The 18,441-nt window shown below is 39.1% G+C and overlaps 2 protein-coding genes across 4 annotated transcripts; one reads left to right on the top strand and one right to left on the bottom strand.

Moving 5' to 3' along the window:
• Nucleotides 1–747: 747 nt before the first annotated feature.
• Nucleotides 748–8,772, top strand: mastl (microtubule associated serine/threonine kinase-like). The gene is made up of 12 exons (XM_037757187.1): nucleotides 748–1,078; nucleotides 1,161–1,298; nucleotides 1,826–1,965; nucleotides 2,046–2,134; nucleotides 2,216–2,322; nucleotides 2,426–2,582; nucleotides 2,749–2,897; nucleotides 3,458–4,501; nucleotides 5,439–5,580; nucleotides 7,245–7,358; nucleotides 7,491–7,592; nucleotides 7,802–8,772. The coding sequence occupies exons 1-12, from the start codon at nucleotides 908–910 to the stop codon at nucleotides 7,957–7,959; spliced, it is 2,511 nt and encodes an 836-aa protein (XP_037613115.1). The 5' UTR covers nucleotides 748–907; the 3' UTR covers nucleotides 7,960–8,772.
• A 667-nt stretch (nucleotides 8,773–9,439) lies between these two features.
• On the bottom strand, nucleotides 9,440–17,477 carry acbd5a (acyl-CoA binding domain containing 5a). Of its 3 annotated transcripts, none has more exons than XM_037757192.1 (14): nucleotides 17,346–17,477; nucleotides 16,972–17,093; nucleotides 15,698–15,818; nucleotides 14,974–15,046; nucleotides 14,762–14,879; nucleotides 14,633–14,665; nucleotides 13,766–13,990; nucleotides 13,483–13,674; nucleotides 13,130–13,224; nucleotides 12,843–13,050; nucleotides 12,260–12,462; nucleotides 11,139–11,198; nucleotides 10,864–10,970; nucleotides 9,440–10,778 (listed from the first exon to the last, which is right to left on the bottom strand). In XM_037757192.1, the coding sequence occupies exons 2-14, from the start codon at nucleotides 17,066–17,068 to the stop codon at nucleotides 10,766–10,768; spliced, it is 1,545 nt and encodes a 514-aa protein (XP_037613120.1). In that variant the 5' UTR covers nucleotides 17,069–17,093; nucleotides 17,346–17,477; the 3' UTR covers nucleotides 9,440–10,765. The 3 variants fall into 3 exon arrangements, with proteins under 3 accessions (XP_037613120.1, XP_037613121.1, XP_037613122.1); XM_037757193.1 differs by having other exon boundaries at nucleotides 17,307–17,423; XM_037757194.1 differs by lacking the exon at nucleotides 14,633–14,665.
• Between the last annotated feature and the right edge of the window lie 964 nt (nucleotides 17,478–18,441).

Below are 18,441 nucleotides of genomic sequence, written 5' to 3'. Positions count from 1 at the left end.
GCAATATTTGCACTCCAGCAATGCACTATCTGTTTATATCATGTTTATTTTTGTTTATAACTTATTTTGTAAATTGTAAATTTTTATTCTCATTTTATTCTAACGTTCTATCTATTCTTTTGTTATTATACTGTTTGACTTGCACCAACAAAACCAAAGAAAATTCCTAGTGTATACCTCTTACACCTGGCAATAAACACCATTCTGATTCTGATTCTGATTTATTTATATCAACACCTGGCATGTTTTATGTTACTTTATTTTTATTTTATTTTACAATTGTTTGTTTCTACTTATCCTTTAATTTCCTTTATATGTGTTATTTACCTATGTATCAGTTTAATTGTTTATTGTATTGTTCACAGATTTAAAGTAAAATCTTAAAAAAAAAAAAAAAAATTAAAGTTTATCATGGAGTTTATTAAAATCCTATTTTTAAAAAAATTATATGAAAAGAATATTACTTTATTTGCATTTGACCTGTTATGTATGTACACTACAGTTATTACACAATTTATATATTTACTTCTTATGTGTCTAACGTACTGCCTGATCAAAATTTTAAAAAAAAAATACAAAAAATAAATACATATATAAAATAAGTACAGCGTCGTTCATTAGCTATCTTATTTTGACAAATGGTTATACATTTGGCAAACTGACAGCTAAAATAAATAACAACACTTAATTACAGCACACATCGAGAGCATTTTCATGATTTACACACAGGCGGTTAAGTTGCACTACTAAACGGAACGTCAGAAGACCCCAAGAAGGAGCAGCCAAATTCAAAAATTCAAAACAAACCTGAGATTGTTGTTTTAACTTCAAGTGTTTCTTCTGATCTGAGCTGGCTGGCTGTTACAGACGCAAACTAACTCCTCATTCTGAACAACTAGGTGATATAATGGACGCAGAAGAAAAGCACGACTCCGGTTTAAACGATAAATCCTTGGATTTAGCTCCTAAACCGCCGACTATCGAGGATTTCACTGTGTTGAAGCCGATCAGTCGAGGAGCTTTTGGGAAGGTTTACCTCGCTAGGAAGAAGTGTAATGCGAGATTATATGCCATTAAGGTGAGTTAGCTGCTATTTGATGACTTTTAATCATTGGATGAAACTTAATTTAGTTGAAAACACTCTTTTTTGTGTCTTTTAGATGATGAAGAAAGCAGACATGGTGGTTAAGAACATGACAGGCCAGATGAAGGCAGAGAGAGATGCACTGGCTTTGAGCAAAAGCCCCTTCGTGGTTCACCTGTTTTACTCCCTTCAGACAGCCACCAAGATCTTCCTGGTATAACACCTCACAGGCAAACATAATGACACAAAACACATTTACAGTAACTACTAGTAGACCACTCACACTTACACACCAACAACTGACAATAACCTGATATTTTCAGGTGGAATTTCATGTAATTCTCACTGTGCAATATCATTTTCCACTTGTGCAATTGTGTTAATAGTCTGTTTATTATCAATACTGTATATACTGCTCCTATTTTTATACTTCCTTCTATTTAAATGGTTCATATTTTGTTTCACTTTAGCTCTTTTTTTACTGTTAGCTGATGCATCTTGTTTGTTGCACTATCCCCTTTGCTGCTGTACACTGCAAATTTCCCCACTGTGAGACTAATAAAGGAATATCTTATCTTATCTTATCTTATAGTTAAAAATAATTATACTAATATAGTACTATTGGAGGAGGACGGTCTGCCAGACAAATAATAATGCACTATACTCACTTTTAACAATTTTCTTCATCAGGAATATCTTATCTTACTATAAGTTAAAGCGTTATGTTCATGTTGCTTGCAGGTAATGGAATACCTCATTGGTGGAGATGTCAAATCTCTGCTTCACATCTTTGGCTATTTCGACCAGGATATGTCTGTAAAATACATTTCAGAGGTTGCATTGGCTTTGGACTACCTCCACCGTCATGGTATAATCCACAGGTACAATTTCTTTATAACACTTTATTGATCAGTCTTTGGGTGAGATGTATTGTGTGACCTGGAAATGATAACCTTTTTAGGGACTTGAAGCCAGACAACATGCTTATATCCAACGAAGGACACATCAAACTGACAGACTTCGGCCTTTCTAAAGTCAAGCTTGACAGAGGTACGAGTCCCATCAGCTTGACACAAACAATTTGTGACCATCACCACTTGTTATTAGTAATATTTCCTTTATTTCTATCAGAGCTGAGTCTTATGGATATCCTCACTACTCCATCTTTGGCTAAACCGAGGAAAGATTACTTCCGCACCCCGGGTCAAGTCCTCTCTTTAATCAGCACCATCGGATTTGTAAGTGAACATATATAATTTTGCATGGAGAAATGCCCTAATAGCATGCTTTATATGTAGTTGGTGTTGAATAATGACTCTTCCTTCATTCGATCAAACACAGAATTCACCGGCCGCAGGAGAAGTCAAGCGCCACTGCAGCACATCTGCTGTGTCCAGTCCCATGTCCTGTGGCAAAATAAAACAGAAGAACAGCTCTCTTGGTTCTCCCTTGATGAAGAAAAAAGATCAGCTGTACTCTCCGGTTTCTTGGAAAATGGGTATGTCTTGGTAGATATCTAAGAGATATGCATCCCCCCCTCCCATTTATTAACGTTGTGGAATGACTGGTTGTGTAAGGACTGTTTTATAAAAGACTGATGCATAGTATAGCTTCCTGCCTGGTGAGATCTTGGCAATGCAAATGTATTTTTACATTCTCCATAGGACCCAACACTATTGCATTCAGCCCTCATAACCTGGCTAAAAACCTGACCCCCTCACTGATGAAGACCAGGAAGAGGTTTGAGACGATGAGTGCCGGCAGCACCACCGACACTGAAGGTGCCATCAGTCCAATGTGGGAGTGTGAGGAGGTCAGTGACTGTAAACCTATGAGCTATTAAACAATGTTATGTTTTTATCAGGGGTGTCCTGACCAACTTTGTCTCAGGCAAAAACATCGTTTTTCAAACACTGGTCAATTTTGAGATTTTGCTTCCATAACATGTCTTCTTTCAGACTAGTGGAAGTAAAACATCCACATACACACATTAGCTGTTTATTTTACTACTTTGTCTATTTGTGTCTGTAGATTTCTCCTAAATTCACCTAAAGTTAGCATTAGAAAATGCCTCATTTGCATATTTAAACATAACATTTCAAAAAACTTGTAATACAAAAAATAATTGACTTAATATAAGTAATCAACTGGGGAAGTTTCATGGTGATATATATTAGTTAAAATTTGTACCCTATTCACCTGTAGTGTCTCCCCTTGAATTTAATTTTATTATCTAGTTAAAATTGTAGACATTTTTCTCTTGTGTATAACGTCTGTAATGACAAACAACAGCCATCATCAGTTCCTGTACTGATGTTTCAGATTTGTTCATTCCTTATTGTGACAATTTTCCTTTTTATCTTTCTTCTTCAGAAAGAAAATGAACACACTAATGAACAGAAGGGGAGAGGGCATACTGAGTCCAAAGGGCCTGAACAGGACTCAAAACTGGCCACCTTGGGCTTCTCCGCCAAGGTCACCAGCGATCCAGACCATCTTGTAGAAAAGAGGCCTCACACCAACAACCTAGAGTCTGTTCCCAAAACTCCGAATGATGTTTGTCTGTCAGCCTCGTCTGTAAAGAGAACATTTTCTGACGTTGAGAGAAGCCCCGAACCGCTGGAGAACCAAGCCAAGAAGAGCAATGCCGCCTATAAGAGATACTACGAGATTCCAGAAGAGACCGCGAGGTTTCACACCGGCCTGACTGGAACATTTTCCAGCATCAAAATAAGGGAGTTCATGACCTCCGCTGAGGGGTTAGCTGAAGACCGGATCCCAAAGCGCTCCAGTCCCATAGCTGTGACCAAAAGTCTGTTTAGTGAACTGGAGGAGCCGACGGAGGACGTGTTTGAAGACGGAGCCACGGACCTGTCACATTCAAGTTTCACGTCACCGCTTGCCGGTGACGGCGACGTTTGCAGGAGCTTGAGCCTCGACTCTGACGGGTCTATGCATGAAACGTCTCTCACTATTGACAGCCGTGCGTCTCTCAACCCGAGCACATGTTCCAAAATCAGGAATCCAGCATCATCTGAGGAGCAAGAGGAAAATAAAGACTCATCTATCACTGAATCGCTCCCACAAACTCCATCTGCTGTTACTGATAATGAAACACCCAAATTTGGTAACTTTGTCCGGAGAGGATCTCAGTGTTCCTTTCTCAACCGACTCCCTGATCCGGCCTGCGGCGTTGCACAGTCCCCCTCATTCCTCAAGCCAAAAAATATTGTAGCTTTCCGTAGCTACTGTAGCTCCATTAACCGCTCCAACATGTCGGGAGTGTCTGCGGTGTCACGGTTTAGCGTCGGCTCTGTCGAGTCGATGGACGTGTCCACAACAGCTCCTCATTACTCTGCGTCTGGCACCGTGACACCGGTGCAGAAAAGACCCAGCTCCAACAGCTCACTCTGTCAGGTACAAGAACACAGGTTAAAAAAAGGTTTTGTGCTGACTGTAGAGCCGCAACGATTACTTGACTAATCGATTAGGCGATCCGCCAACTATTTTGATAATCGATTAATTGTTAAAGTCATTTTTCATTCAAAAATGTTAGAAAATGCTGTTTTCAGCCTCTCAAATTTGGAGATTTCCTGCTTTTCTCTGTTTTATATCCTATTAAAGTGAATCTCTTTGGGCAACAAGACATTTAAAGGCATCACCTTGGACTGGGATAAACATTTGTCACTATTTTCTGACATTTTGTAGACCAAACGATTAATTGATTAATCTAGAAAATAACCAGCCGCTGTGTCTAAATACAGCCGCTAGCATGGTTGTAGACTTGTAGTCTTTAGTTCACAGAAGTTATTATCTTGGGTACACAAGATGTCACAAAGGTTATTTATTGAAGGCTTCTTAAAGAGGATCTATTATACTAATTTATAGGTGCATACTTTTATTTTGGGTTTCTACTATTACTACTACGACTGTTCTAGTCACAAACCCTCCCGAAAAGCCCAGTCCGCTCTGATTGGTCCGCTGAACCAAACTCTTTGGACTCCTTCCAGTTCCACTCGAACTAACTTTGTTTGATGGCGGCCAAACTAGCCTCTTGGCAGGATTTATGCAAGTGTATTACTTGGTGACATCACCGTGTTACAGAAGAAAAGGCCCAGACTTCAAGCAAGGCGTTTCAGGAAGTTCAGGAGCATTTTTTTCTGTTGGGGAGAGTAACTCCCTTTGGCGTGGACTTTGTAACTTTGCAGACCTTTTACGTGAACAAACAACTATATAACACACTAGAGGAAATGGGGAAAAAACACAAAGCATAATAGGTCCTCTTTAATTCAGTTTTTGTCTTGTGTCATTTTACCATTTTTCACATTTCCTTTTTATGTCCTTCTCACATCAGACTCCTCAGCCCATGTCGACCTCTCACACCCCTTTCAGGACCCCAAAGAGTGTCAGAAGAGGTGCTCTGCCTGTCGAGGGTGTACCCATTTTAGGAACTCCTGACTATTTGGCTCCAGAGCTTCTCTTGGGAAAACCACACGGTAAGATTAGGACATTAAAAAAAAACACAACAACACAAAAATAGCCCAACACAGTCTTATGGTTATGACGCTGAATGGTTGTTATTGTAGTCCTTGTGACGGGCATTCTCTTTGAGTTTCAGGAAGTTGTCCGCATGGTAAGTTTATAATGATGTTGCTGTTTGTGCAAGCGAGCTCGCATGTTCACCCAGCCTGCTAATACGCTAGAGGAAATGAGCTCTTTCTTATCCCCACTGGTTCTGTTTCTGCCCCTTGGATTGGTGAACAAACTGTGGGCCTGATCAGAGGGAAGAGGGCAGCGTTTTAAACGTGTGATTACAAATAAAAATTCCTCTAACATTCAGCTAACACCATTGTTAACAGTTGGGAATCAGGCTGATGTGCTTTTAACTGGACAAAAGGGTTTTTCCGTTCTTAAAATCTGCAGATTTTTGGGTAATCGTGGCACATGAAGTGAATGTGGTATGGCACTGGCTTTTAGCAACTGACATGCAAAATGTCATCTATTAATAGCCTATTGATCTGACATGCTGTTATTCATTAATTCGGCAGTATTTCCTGTCAGTTGCTTCATGCCACTTTTGTGGCATGATTGCTGCTATTTGAATTCATGAGCAGTCGGTCTGTGACATGAATGATCCTGCGTGGCGGTATTTATTCTTCGGCTGTCAAGTATTTTACTACTCAACAATAGATGGTTATGAAGAATGTAATTTGAATCCTTGCAGTCATTGAATATGACTTAGTTATACGACAAAGTATTAGGGCCATATAGAGGGGGAAAATAAATCTGAGATTTTTAGAATAAAGTCGTAATAATCCGAGAATAAAGTCATTGCTTTACGAGAAAAAAAGTAATTTCCTCCTCCACAAAAGAGGCAGTTTCCCCCCAGGTCCGTGTGGTTCTTTATTCAGAATAAACAGTTTCTTGCACAATCTTTTCAAGGTCCTGATACTTATGATAATGTGGTGCTGATGTGCCAAAAGAATAAGTATCTCATTATTTGTGAAACCTATACTAAAGTATAACTTCACAAGATGCTCCACGTTCCTCATTTTCACACAGACGGCACGCTGCTCTATGGCCCCTCTAAAATAACACGTAAAATTACTACTTTATAATATTATGACTTTATTCTCATAATACTATGACTTTTTTCTCTTAAACTTATGCATTTATTCTCATAATATTATGACTTTTTTCTTGTAAACTTCTGACATTATTCTCATATTACAACTTTTTCACTTAAATTTATGACTTTAATCTCATAATATTACGACTTTTTTTCTTGTGAATTTATGACTTTATTCTCATAATATTAAGACTTTTTTTCACGTAAACCTATGACTTTATTCTCGTAATTATATGACTTTATTCTCAAAATCTCAGATAATTTATCTTCCGCAACGTGGCCCTAAAACCGTCAAACCTACAATGTTAGACACAAATATCAAGGGACATGTGTGTGAGATTTGATTGATAATGATAGATATCTACCTGTTGGTGAATGAAAGTTCCCTTCAATCCCTCCATCCTCAACCTAACGTAATCACTGCTTCTGCCACCGCAGTACCATTAGTGCACTCTAACAGGAATCAGAGGGGAAAATGTGGTGTGAAGCCAGCAGCTGTATGAAATGTGACTTCTCTTTGCTTCCATCCAGACTGCATGGTGGATTGGTGGGCGCTAGGTGTGTGCCTTTTCGAGTTCCTCACAGGCGTGCCACCTTTCAACGACGAGACGCCTCCGCTCGTCTTCCAGAATATTCTCAGCAGAGGTGGGTTTGGTTTTCTCTTTACAAGAAAGCCTGTATTTGATGATCAACATCCTTATTATATTACAGTTTTAGTTAAACAAATGAATTAATAATGTAAATGTTGTTTAACCATCTCACTGTCAACAATTATAGATATCCCCTGGCCTGAGGAGGAGGAGGAACTGTCTGTAAACTCAAGAACTGCGATTGAAATCCTCCTGACCATGGACATGACGAAACGAGCTGGTCTAAAGGGTGAGGACCACTTTTCAATTTTTCCTTATCTGAGTTTAATAGAACAGTGTGTAATACTTAGGGGGATCTATTGGCAGAAATGGAATATAATATTAATAAGTTTTCTTTAGTGTATAATTCCCACCATAACCGTTGTAAGTAAATCTAACTGTATTATCAAATTAAATGGGAAGTGTGTTCTCATCATTTTTGCTTGCTACATCCACCAGAGCTCAGGTGTCACCCCCTGTTTGAGGGCTTGGACTGGGACAACCTGCAGAACCAGGCGATGCCTTTCATTCCTCAGCCAGAGGACGAAACCGACACCTCGTACTTTGATGCAAGAAACAACGCTCAGCACATCACCGTGTCCGGCTTCAGTCTGTAGAGTTGCAAACGTTAACAGCTGAGTTTTATTTAAAGCTACAGTCATGATGAAGCTCTTGCTTTCATTGTGGAAAAACTAAAAAATTCAGATCCATTATACAAATAAATACACGGTAATGACGTGGATTCTGATTATTTCTCTGTTCAACGTTATAATATTTTTAAAAAACATTTTACTTATGTGCAATCACCGGTCAGAAAGAAGCTGAATCCATTGAGTGTTCAGTTAGATACGAGTATACACTGAAAGTAAACTTCTTTTAAAACTAAGTGTTACTGTATTACTAGTTATGTCTCTTAAATTAGGCTCTTATACTAGTAAAGTAGTATTTGCTGCTGCTTTATCTTTATAATAGGCGTTGATATCTGTTGTTATATTGATTTAAATACAAGATAACTATGTAGATGTGGCACTTATTGCCTGGTGTTAAGTTTCGCTGCACTGTTCATTGTGATGTTCCCCTGCTGTTAGCAGACTGGGTGGGCGGGCCCCATGAATTTCTCTTTAAGGGTACAATACTGCTGAAGAAAAACATGCTAATATATTCATCAATAATGTATTTTATATGTAAATCTTGTTAATAACATTCAGTGTCATTGTTTTAAGACCAGAGTGGAGTACTTTTGTGTTTGTAACAGAACTGTTTTTGCTGCTTTTATGTCACACAGTGTTTGTAATTTTTTGACGTGATCTCCTGTCCATTTTCCCACACTACTAGTTTTTTAGATAAGTTCAGGCTTCGAGGCTCCCGGGCTGCTTGTGAAATTTTATCTTGAGAAAAAAGTAAAATACAAATAAAAATCTTGTTTGTAATTTGATGTACTTTGTGCCTTTTGTGGTGTGTTATCAAAAACCTTATTTGGTCATGTTTAAAGGTCCCATATCATGCTCATTTTCAGGTTCATACTTGTATTTTGTATTTCTACTAGAACATGTTTACATGCTGTAATGTTAAAAAAACAACTTTATTTTCCTCATACTGTCTGCCTGAATATGCCTGTATTTACCCTCTGTCTGAAACGCTCCGTTTTAGCGCATTTTGGCGGGATTGCAACGGAATTGCAACGGAATTGCAACAGAATTGCGTTGTTAGGCAACAGCTTGGGTCCATGTGTACTTCCGGTCAGCTGATGTCATTCACATACACTGCAACCAGGAATAAACTGGGACACATTGATAATGTTTACGTTCAAAATTGTGTCAAGGGTCTAAATATTGTATGTTTGTGACATCACAAATGGGCAGAAATCCTGACGGCTTGTTTCAAATGCAGAGTTTCTGAATACAGGCTGTGTGTATTTCCCTGTGGATTGAGTGTTTCAATACTTTCACAGTATTTATATAGGACTTAAGCCTGCTTTATAATAAAAAAACATGACAATCTAATTTTTTTTATAATATGGGACCTTTAAAAAGAAAGCGCCTTAATATTTCCCAAAATGTCAAACAAATTCTTTTAAATAATCCAGACAAATTAAAATACTTTATGAAAACTTTTATTAGAGGCTTGGATTATCACATGCAAACACCTCTCTGTCCACAGGCAGAGAGGGTGAGAAAGCCTTAATAATTAGCACATTTCAGTAGAAAGGTAAACTATTGATTTTTTTATTAAAACATAAAGGCTCTGCAAAGATTAGTGCTATCGCAGATGCAAACCTTTGTAAATGATATAATATTCTATATTAATAATAATAATAATACATGGGAATGCAATTAAAATACTGCATTTTAATCTGAGCTGTACAGCTATTCTATACAATTTTACATAGATCTTTGCAAACCATTAATGATTACTGTCACACGATCTTTCCACAATAGTCGTACAAACATTACATCACACATTAAAATTATACAAAATAGAAAACAGCGTAAACAACACGGACGGTGACGAGAGTTATGCATTAATGATCAGACAGCTGAGTGGACAATGAGGATGTTGGATATTCTCACCACCTCACAGCTGAACTAGGTAGTATGATTCATGTTAATTTGGTCCAGCACTGGAACAGTAATGCTACAATATGTGAATGTTATGCATCACCTACAGTATGGATGTACCTTATGATGTTGAGGCACTTCTTCTATTTGGAAAACAACTTGACATAAAGCACAGACTGATATGCAGCAGGACAGGTGATGAGAACACATCGCTAACCTCGTCTAACCTATACACAACATTTAGCGGCCCACTTTAAACATAATAACCTCATTTATACAGCTGAGATCTGGCCAGCAAATGCCCTCGCTAAAAGCAATAAATATTAACTTATTCTCAGAATTTAAAAGAATTTCATATATCGATATGTTACTACATTCAATCTTCTCTTCTAAATTACACATTTTTTATTATAGCAGCATTGCCTGGGCAACTAAATGAAAATTTATAACCACATCAAGCTCAAAACAACAAAATATCAGGCCCATTTTATGTGCAACACAGCCTTAGTTATTATGGAAATAATTGATTGAAGCTGCTGTAGTTTATAAAAACGTGTGTAAATTCCCCCCCCTCTCTCAACACAAACCATTTGTTACAGAGATAAAAGATTTTCCAGTACAGTGGCATCATCTGATAATCACAGGCTGCGAGCCTCATACATTCATGTTTCTATTTGATTCCACATCCACAGTACACAACACACTTTGAGAGATATTCTTCATCTCGCTTGTTACTCTAGGTACCTTCTTCATAGTGCAAAAGCAAATTACTGGGCTGTGGGTCTAAGCAGGGGGAGTTACAGCCGTTAGCAACCCAACCAAAGACATTTAGAGGACTCCTCCATATCGTCTGGGTGTTACAGGTTCAGTTGATTCGTCTATTAGAGAAGGAGGAAATTAAAGGTGTTAAAATGCTAGTTTAAATTTCATATTCAAGCTTGTATGTTTTGTGTGAAAGAATACCTTCTCCTCTGCATGTATAGGCGAATAAGCCACTGGACCACAAATGGCCAGATAACGGCGAAGGCCAAACTGGTCGGAGAAATGTCGAAAGGCCACCAGGATGGTTTCTAGGGGAAAAAAATAACAACAATCAGCAAATTAAACTGGTTCAAAGTAACGTCTGAATCATTTTAGTTCCCGCTAATGATCGTAAAACTTTCACATAGCTGGTATGTGATAAAAAGGAAGATTTTTCTAAATTAAGCAAATATAAAACAGCATTTTAAAAGGTTTACCTGACTCCTCTTATTCACTGGGGTTGATGCATAAGTTGGAGACAGAGACATTGATCTTGCCTGCAGAGAGTTAAGAGAAACACACAGAAATAGAATATAATTTAATATTTCTATTTTATTTCTATGGTTAAACACCAGTATACTGTAAATGATTCAGTAATGATCTGTCCAGAGAGTGTTTACAATACCAAAGTACAACCTCCTTATCTTCTGTCTGCCTCATCTATGTTTATTTTTAGACAGAGCAATCTACCACTCCATGATACGGAAATTATTTTATTTTATATGTATGATTAAATTCATGTCATCTTGATTCAAAATTTAAATTTTTATTTTGATTTAAAATAGAAACTCATTCCACTGGCATACTAATATTTCTAATACACACAATAACAAAATTCATAAAATCCCAACAAGCATATTTGTGATTAATTTATGGCAATTAGAGCTGCAACGATTAGTCAGTCGACAGAAGAATAACCGCCAACTGTTTCTATAATCGATTAATCCTTTATGTAGTCAACAAATGCTGTTTGCTGCCTCTCAAATATGGAGATTTCCTACTTTTCTCTGTTCATATCATAATAAACTGAATATCTTTGGGTTTTGGACTGACAAATCAAGACATTTAAAGACATCACCTTGGACTTTGAGAAATTGGGATGGACATTTTTTCACAATTTTCTGACATTTTATAGACCAAACGATTAATCGAGAAAATAATCGCCGGTAAATTAACTATGAAATTAATTGTTAGTTGCAGCCCTGATGGCAATATTATCAGAATACTGCACTTTTCTGATATATTGGCAATTTAATCAATTGTTTGTGTACTATGAATGTTGCCTTTATTTGCTATTAAAAAAACACAGAGAGTAGTCCCAAGTAGTTGATTAAGCGTTTGGTCTTTATAATGTTATCAAATTAATTTCTCAGAGCCCAAGTTGACATACTTGGATTGCTTGTTTTATCAGGCAACAGCCCCAAAACTCAAAAGATATTACATTTCCTCTAATATAAGACAAACATAACCAGGAAATATCTGAGAAGGTGGAACAAAAGAATGTGATGTTTATGGCCTCATTATTCTTTTCATGACTGAGAGGACGGACAGGTCTTGCCTGGCTCGCAGTCAGAGCCTCCAGGGTGTGCAGCCTCTGCAGAACGCTCTGCATGTCCTCCTGCAGTCTCGCCAACGCCACGACTATCTGCTCGTTCAGGCTCCCTCCGGGCGTTACGGCTCCTCCCCAGCGTTCCCCGTCCCTGCCTCCACCGCCGTACATGGGCATCAGAGATCCCGAGCCGCGGCCTGGAGACCTGGAGCCTAAAAAATGATGTGATGATGAAATGATTTGGAATTAAGACATGTTCACACAACAATAGAAACTAGCAGCGAGCACGGCTCCAAATCTTGAACAGTACCGGGCGCCAAGTAGTAGTAAGAACAAGAAGAAACAAATCACCTTCCACTGTGAATGCACAGATGAATCCTATTGTGTAATCATGTAGTCTCTTTCCTGATCGGTGTCTGTGCCTCACCTTAACATTTAAAACTGCCATTACGTCTTGAGTGATCACGCTGACGATTGCTTATAGCTGAAACGTGTTTGTTTGTTTGCCGAGAATAAACTAAAAAAGACACTTTATCTGTTTCTTCAACCCACAGTAAAACCAAGGTTCTTCACCCTATAATGACAACCTTACCTCTTCCTCTTCTGACCAAAGAGCCGTCCGGCATGCCTGCGTTCAGTCTCTGTCTCTGCGACATTGTCCCGCCGTTCTCTCCATCTTCTCCTCCACACCTGATGCCCTGCGGCGCACCGTCAACGTCCTCCTGTGGTTCCTCTAGAGTTGGCAGGACGTGGTTCTCCTCCTCATCTAGGTCATCCAAAGACCGGTTATGGTCTGAGCTCTGGAGGAGATGCGCGTTAAAATTAAAAAAAAAATCAGGAGCTACATCCGCTGCACTAAACAAGTGGTTTTCAACTTGCCTCTTCCTGACCGAACTGGTCCACAGAATCACAGTAGACTTCGCTGTCTGAGTCGCTGGCCAGGTGGGTGAGACCAGACACGTCTACACTGGAATCTGAGACCAGCACAAAAACAGCTCAGTATTGTGATGCAGAGTAGAACAGAGAGACACGGAGGAAGGCAACAAAGCCATTAGTTTAGTCCATTAAAACTGTCCCAGGAGCAGCTGAAGTGTTGAGATTTCCACAGCAGTGGGAATGAAGCTTAGCAGATTATCTGATCACATGGTGAGTGGGTGAAGCGAGTACAGAGTCCTCAGTAACAGAACAAGACATTTTCAAATTTAACCAGGACAGAACTCGGTGTTCCTTACCTGTTTGGTGACCGTTGAGCAGAGGCTCGCCGACTGACCCCTCGTGAGAGTCGCCACCGTTCAGGGCAGCCCTGGAGTGGCTCCCATTGGTCAGATGGATGACCCCGTTGGCCACTTTACCGTTGGACAGGGGCGCTTTGGGTCTCCTGGCTGAACCCTTCTTCTTTGGCTGTGAAGCTGCTGATTTCTTGTCTGAAATTAAAGAAAATCAAGTCAACGAAATTTTTTCATGACAATATTTTTTACAACTTTACTTTATCTTATTTTTTTAAAACTTTGTTACCTTTTCTGACTTCCTGTATCACTTCTTCCTCCTCCTCCTCATCATCTTCCTCCTCCTCCTCTTCTTCTTCTTCTTCCTCTTCTTCTTCTTCTTCTGACTTTTCCTCCACTTCCTTCGGCTTGAGCCTGGCAGGACGGGTCTCCAGTGTGCCGTTCATTTCCATCGTTCTGACGATGCTCTTTGCGACGCTTTTCGACGGCATCGAATTCAACATTGTGCCAAGACCTGAGCAACAAAATGGATTTAGCTGCAATACCGTAAATACCAAAAGACGATGCTTCCTTTAAGGAGAAGGTTTTCTTTCATTTGATACAGATAAATCCAAACTTTGTCTGTGTGGAATTTCTGAAACGTACATGAGGATATTGTTCGGCTCCAAACAGCCCTCCAGTTAGTTGACTAAGTGTACGCTACATTTAGAATATTTTCACTGCTTTATCTTGTCATCAGACAGCCCTTTCCTTCTCCTTTCCGACGGGCAACTGACCTGAAAGTGAAACGCATCTACGCTCTCTCCAAAGCCATGGCTTTGCTACGGTGCTCCTGCCATAAGTACCTCATACAACCCAACCTCAAAACACCGGAACTATCCCTTTAACATGAGGTTGACAGACACAAATTTTAAGTCATTGTCCACTAAGTGGGTGGCTGTTTGGAGCCGGACAAAATCCTCATGTACAGAAATTGCACACATTTAATTTATCTGTAACAAATGAAAGAAAACTTAAATGTACTAAGCCACATGTTCTGTACCACTAACATGTGCAACATGACTGCTAATAAGCACCAAAAGCATCTGAGCTACAACACCAGACCAAAACTAAACTATACCACCAGACTCTTATATTTACACAGTAATATACTTGCCTTCCAGTTGCCTAGCAAACTGTGTCAAACGGGCTGAGCATACGACAAGAGGCAAATTACAAAAAGGTTAAGCTCCACATGCTGCTTTTGAGATCACAAACAAAGTGAAAGGCGGTGAATAAAACTTACCCGTGCTCAGATCTGATATCTGCGTGATCTTTTTCTTGTCGTCGATCAACTCGTAAAACGGTCCGAGGACGCGTAGGAGGTCCTCCACCTCGTCAGTCATGGGCATACCCTCCAGGATCTACGCATCAAATAGAGCAAACAGTTAAAGAAAGGTTTGAGATTATTATCAAATTGCTAATATTCCTGTGACATCTTCTGTAAAAGTAACATACCAGCTTCATCTCATCCACATAGGCAGCCATCGCTTCTTCTTTTGGCATATCTCCGAGAGAATTCCACGCATCCCTGAATCATTAAATTGAACAAAAACAGCATTATTATATCACTTTATCAAGTTAAAAAAGTGTAAAGCGTCTGTGCCAGTTTTCAACTATGTCAACAAGGCCGGTTTATCTGAGGTCAACGTGTTCTTTGTTAGCCGAGGGTCAAAGGCCGACAGAAACTTAACCGTTCACTAGTAACCAGAGTTATTCCTTAACTTAGTGTTTTTACAATTTCCTGATAAACTTGCAAAAGCCTGCCCCAATGTAGAGGGGACCATGAGAGAAAGTGTGCAGCGTAGTGGGTAAAAGGTTACATTTTAAGAGTCCAGAGATCACCTAACATGACTTGAGACTAAAGACGGAGAAGCTATAAAGAAGTTAACTCTGTCTTGTTTTGCACAGTGAGGTCAAAGTAGGCCAAAAGCAACATGTTGTGCAATGTGCACATGTCAATTTCAACACTCCATAGTTTATCCTGAATTAAATTCCATGATTTGCCTTTAAGATTTAGGTATTCATACAACCTGTGCTAGTCAGCTTGACACTTGAAGGAAAATTATTGTTGTGTAATTAAATACACTAATATTTTTTCCCATAAATGATACAAAGAATGTAAGAAACCTGTATGTTTTTAGGCAAAGTAAAATCACTGTATGTTTCCTTTCATTGTTACCATTTTGCTTTGCCAACTGCATCCCAGAATCCAGGTCGGGGTATATTGCACGCGCCCACAGTGGCTTGTTTATAGTAACTGTAGAACTTGAGCATCATGTCATTGGAGGGCTGAAAGGGACCTGAGGGAAATAAAAAGGACGGAGATTAGACGTGCTTCAACTCTTTCGCAGGGAATAGTAGGCCTGTCTGGTGCTCACTGAATAGGGCAATCTTGTAACAGGAGAGACTTCCAAAGCACACTTTTCATCAGAGAGGAAGATGATGACGATGGAAGACGCAGTTGGCGTCGAAACGTTGGTCTTCTAATAAAATTGATTGCCTTAAATCTGTGTGCTCCAGTGTGCTTTTCATGCTGAAAATGTGCAAACATAACTGTTGGTTTACTAAGTATAAGTTTACTAAGTCCTTATATATGAGGTGATTCTGGGTCTGCTCCCACAATGCTTAAATATTTTTATTACTCAAAAAAATTGAGGACATTATTCACTGCGTTCACAGGACCTCTTTGTGCTCTCTGTCCCAAAAGCTCTGACAAAAATTGTGAAAAGGGGATTTAAATATTCTGCACCCTCAGCCTGGAATTTGCTCCAAAATGACCTAAAACTCAAGGAGCTGGTATCATTACATATTTTTAGATCTCAAATGAAGGCTTATGAAGCAGACTCTATGGCATGCCAATGTTTTTAGCCCCCTTGTTGTACAGCTGACTCCCAGAAAAGTTCCTTTTTGTCCCCCCATTTGTCTTTAGATAGTTCTCTTTTAATGCAAATTGTAATGCTTTTAGTGTTTGTGAATTGTATTTTATCTTGTGTCTGCAACTTTGTGTTCTTGCTGCTGACCGTCTTGGCCAGGACTCCCTTGGAAAAGAGGTTCTTAATCTCAATGGGACTTAAATAAAGGTTAAATAAATAAATAAAATAAGTAAGTAAGCACGATTCCTAATGTTTTCAAACTCAAAGTGGCTTTAATGGCATGAAAGTTTCAGAAAACAATGTTGCCAAAGCATCAAAATACACAATAATATGAATATCAATACAAAACAAATGCAATAATAAATAAATAAATAAAATAACTGTTTTCCATGTCTTGCATATCTGTGAAGTGACAGGGAGGAGGAGCTCTGCACACTGCTAGTAAAGTGGATTAAGCCTTTTTAAACCGCACAAGATCCTCCAGAGCAGACCAAGCTGTTGCACTGCACCAAACTAGTAGGTCTGTCTGACACCATGAACTGGTTTCACTAACCCTTATCGATCTGTTCTGATCACTTACCATCAGGGGCTAAACTCTTGATCACTTTAACAGCAGCCTCAAACCTCAGCAGGGTCAGACGACCCTCATCTTCCACTGAGACACTCTCCACCTCCATTGTGTCACACTGAGACTGTCAACACCTACAGACAGCAGATAAACAAACAATATGAGGACACAGATTGGCACAATAGCATTTAAACTAGCTCTTGATGACAATGCTAGCTTCACTAGTTACAGTATTTACAGTAAGGACCACCAGTAAGAGGTTGTTTATATATCTAGGACACTTCATTTGCTATGCGACACAACCTCTAACTGTTCCAATATTCTTGTTAAATACAACAAATACTTACAAACTGTCGACGGAGAAGCTTTAGAGCGATTACACTCACCGTTAACAGTCCGACGGCCTATGTGTTTGTCAGAAGGCGACCTGTCTTTAGCCTTCGACCAGACGCCATCAACAGTGTAATGAAACCAGAGCAGAGGTGCATTCTGGGAGTGGTAGTTTAGTGATGTGTCGGTCGCGAACGAGTCGGTTCAAAGAGCCGGCTCTTTTTTTTTTTTAAATTTAAAGTTCCCATATTATTAAAACGTGAGATTTTCATGTTTTTTTTTATTATAAAGCAGGCTTAAGTCCTATATAAATACTGTGAAAGTATCCACAGGGAAATACACACAGTCCGTATTCAGAAACTCTGCATTTGAAACAAGCTGTCAGGATTTCTGTCCATTTGTGATGTCACAAATATACAATATTTAAACCCTTTTCAAAGATTTAATCGTAACAATCTAAATGTGTCCCAGTTTATTCTTGGTTGCAGTGTATGTGAATGTCATCAGCTGGGAGGAAATACACATGGACCCAAGCTGTTGCATAGCAATGCAATTCTGTTGCAATTTCGTCGCAATTCCGTCGAAATGCGCTAAAACGGAGCGTCTAAGACTGAGGGTAAATACAGGCATATTTAGGCCGACAGTATGAGGAAAATATATATTTGTTTTATGTTTTCATGTTCTAGTAGAAACACAAAATACAAGTATGATCCTGAAAATGAGCATGTTATGGGACCTTTAAGGTTAAAGGAATATATACACATACTTGTAAAGGGACATACAGACAGCAGCAACAACATATATAAACAAAAAAGTTCATATTCATATACATACATATTCATATTCATATACATACAACCAACCTCATATATATATATACATACAGTATATACATATGTGTATACCTGATTGAGGTGCATTCTGGGAGTGGTAGTTTTTCTACTGGATATTTTCCTACAAGCCCAACAATCTAGTGATGGGAATTACGGCTCTTTTTAGTGAGCCAGATCATTTGGCTCAGCTCACCAAGAAGAGCCGGGGGAAGAAGAGACGGGAAGTGTACTACACTTCCCGCCATGCTCTAGTTGGGATCAGTTGGAAGGCTGGTAGGTAAACGGGAGAGAAAAGCAAGAGCTCTCACTTTGTCTTTAT

This window comes from Sebastes umbrosus, chromosome 21, assembly GCF_015220745.1.
Source record: "Sebastes umbrosus isolate fSebUmb1 chromosome 21, fSebUmb1.pri, whole genome shotgun sequence".
In the NCBI taxonomy this organism is placed as follows: Eukaryota; Metazoa; Chordata; class Actinopteri; order Perciformes; family Sebastidae; genus Sebastes; species Sebastes umbrosus.
The sequence above is the reverse complement of the archived record's forward strand: the minus strand, read 5'-3'. Positions and strand labels throughout refer to the sequence as shown.

Bases quoted from the DNA above. Each gene is read 5' to 3' on its own strand.
- mastl (XM_037757187.1), top strand. From the start codon at position 908: ATGGACGCAGAAGAAAAGCACGACTCCGGTTTAAACGATAAATCCTTG. The intron at 4,502-5,438 runs GTACAAGAACAC...TTCTCACATCAG, and splicing joins CCAACAGCTCACTCTGTCAG to ACTCCTCAGCCCATGTCGAC. The intron at 5,581-7,244 runs GTAAGATTAGGA...GCTTCCATCCAG, and splicing joins TCTCTTGGGAAAACCACACG to ACTGCATGGTGGATTGGTGG.
- acbd5a (XM_037757192.1), bottom strand. From the start codon at position 17,068: ATGGAGGTGGAGAGTGTCTCAGTGGAAGATGAGGGTCGTCTGACCCTG. The intron at 13,225-13,482 runs GTAAGGAACACC...TGCTGGTCTCAG, and splicing joins GCTCAACGGTCACCAAACAG to ATTCCAGTGTAGACGTGTCT. The intron at 11,199-12,259 runs GCAAGACCTGTC...AACTCTCTGCAG, and splicing joins AGGCTCTGACTGCGAGCCAG to GCAAGATCAATGTCTCTGTC.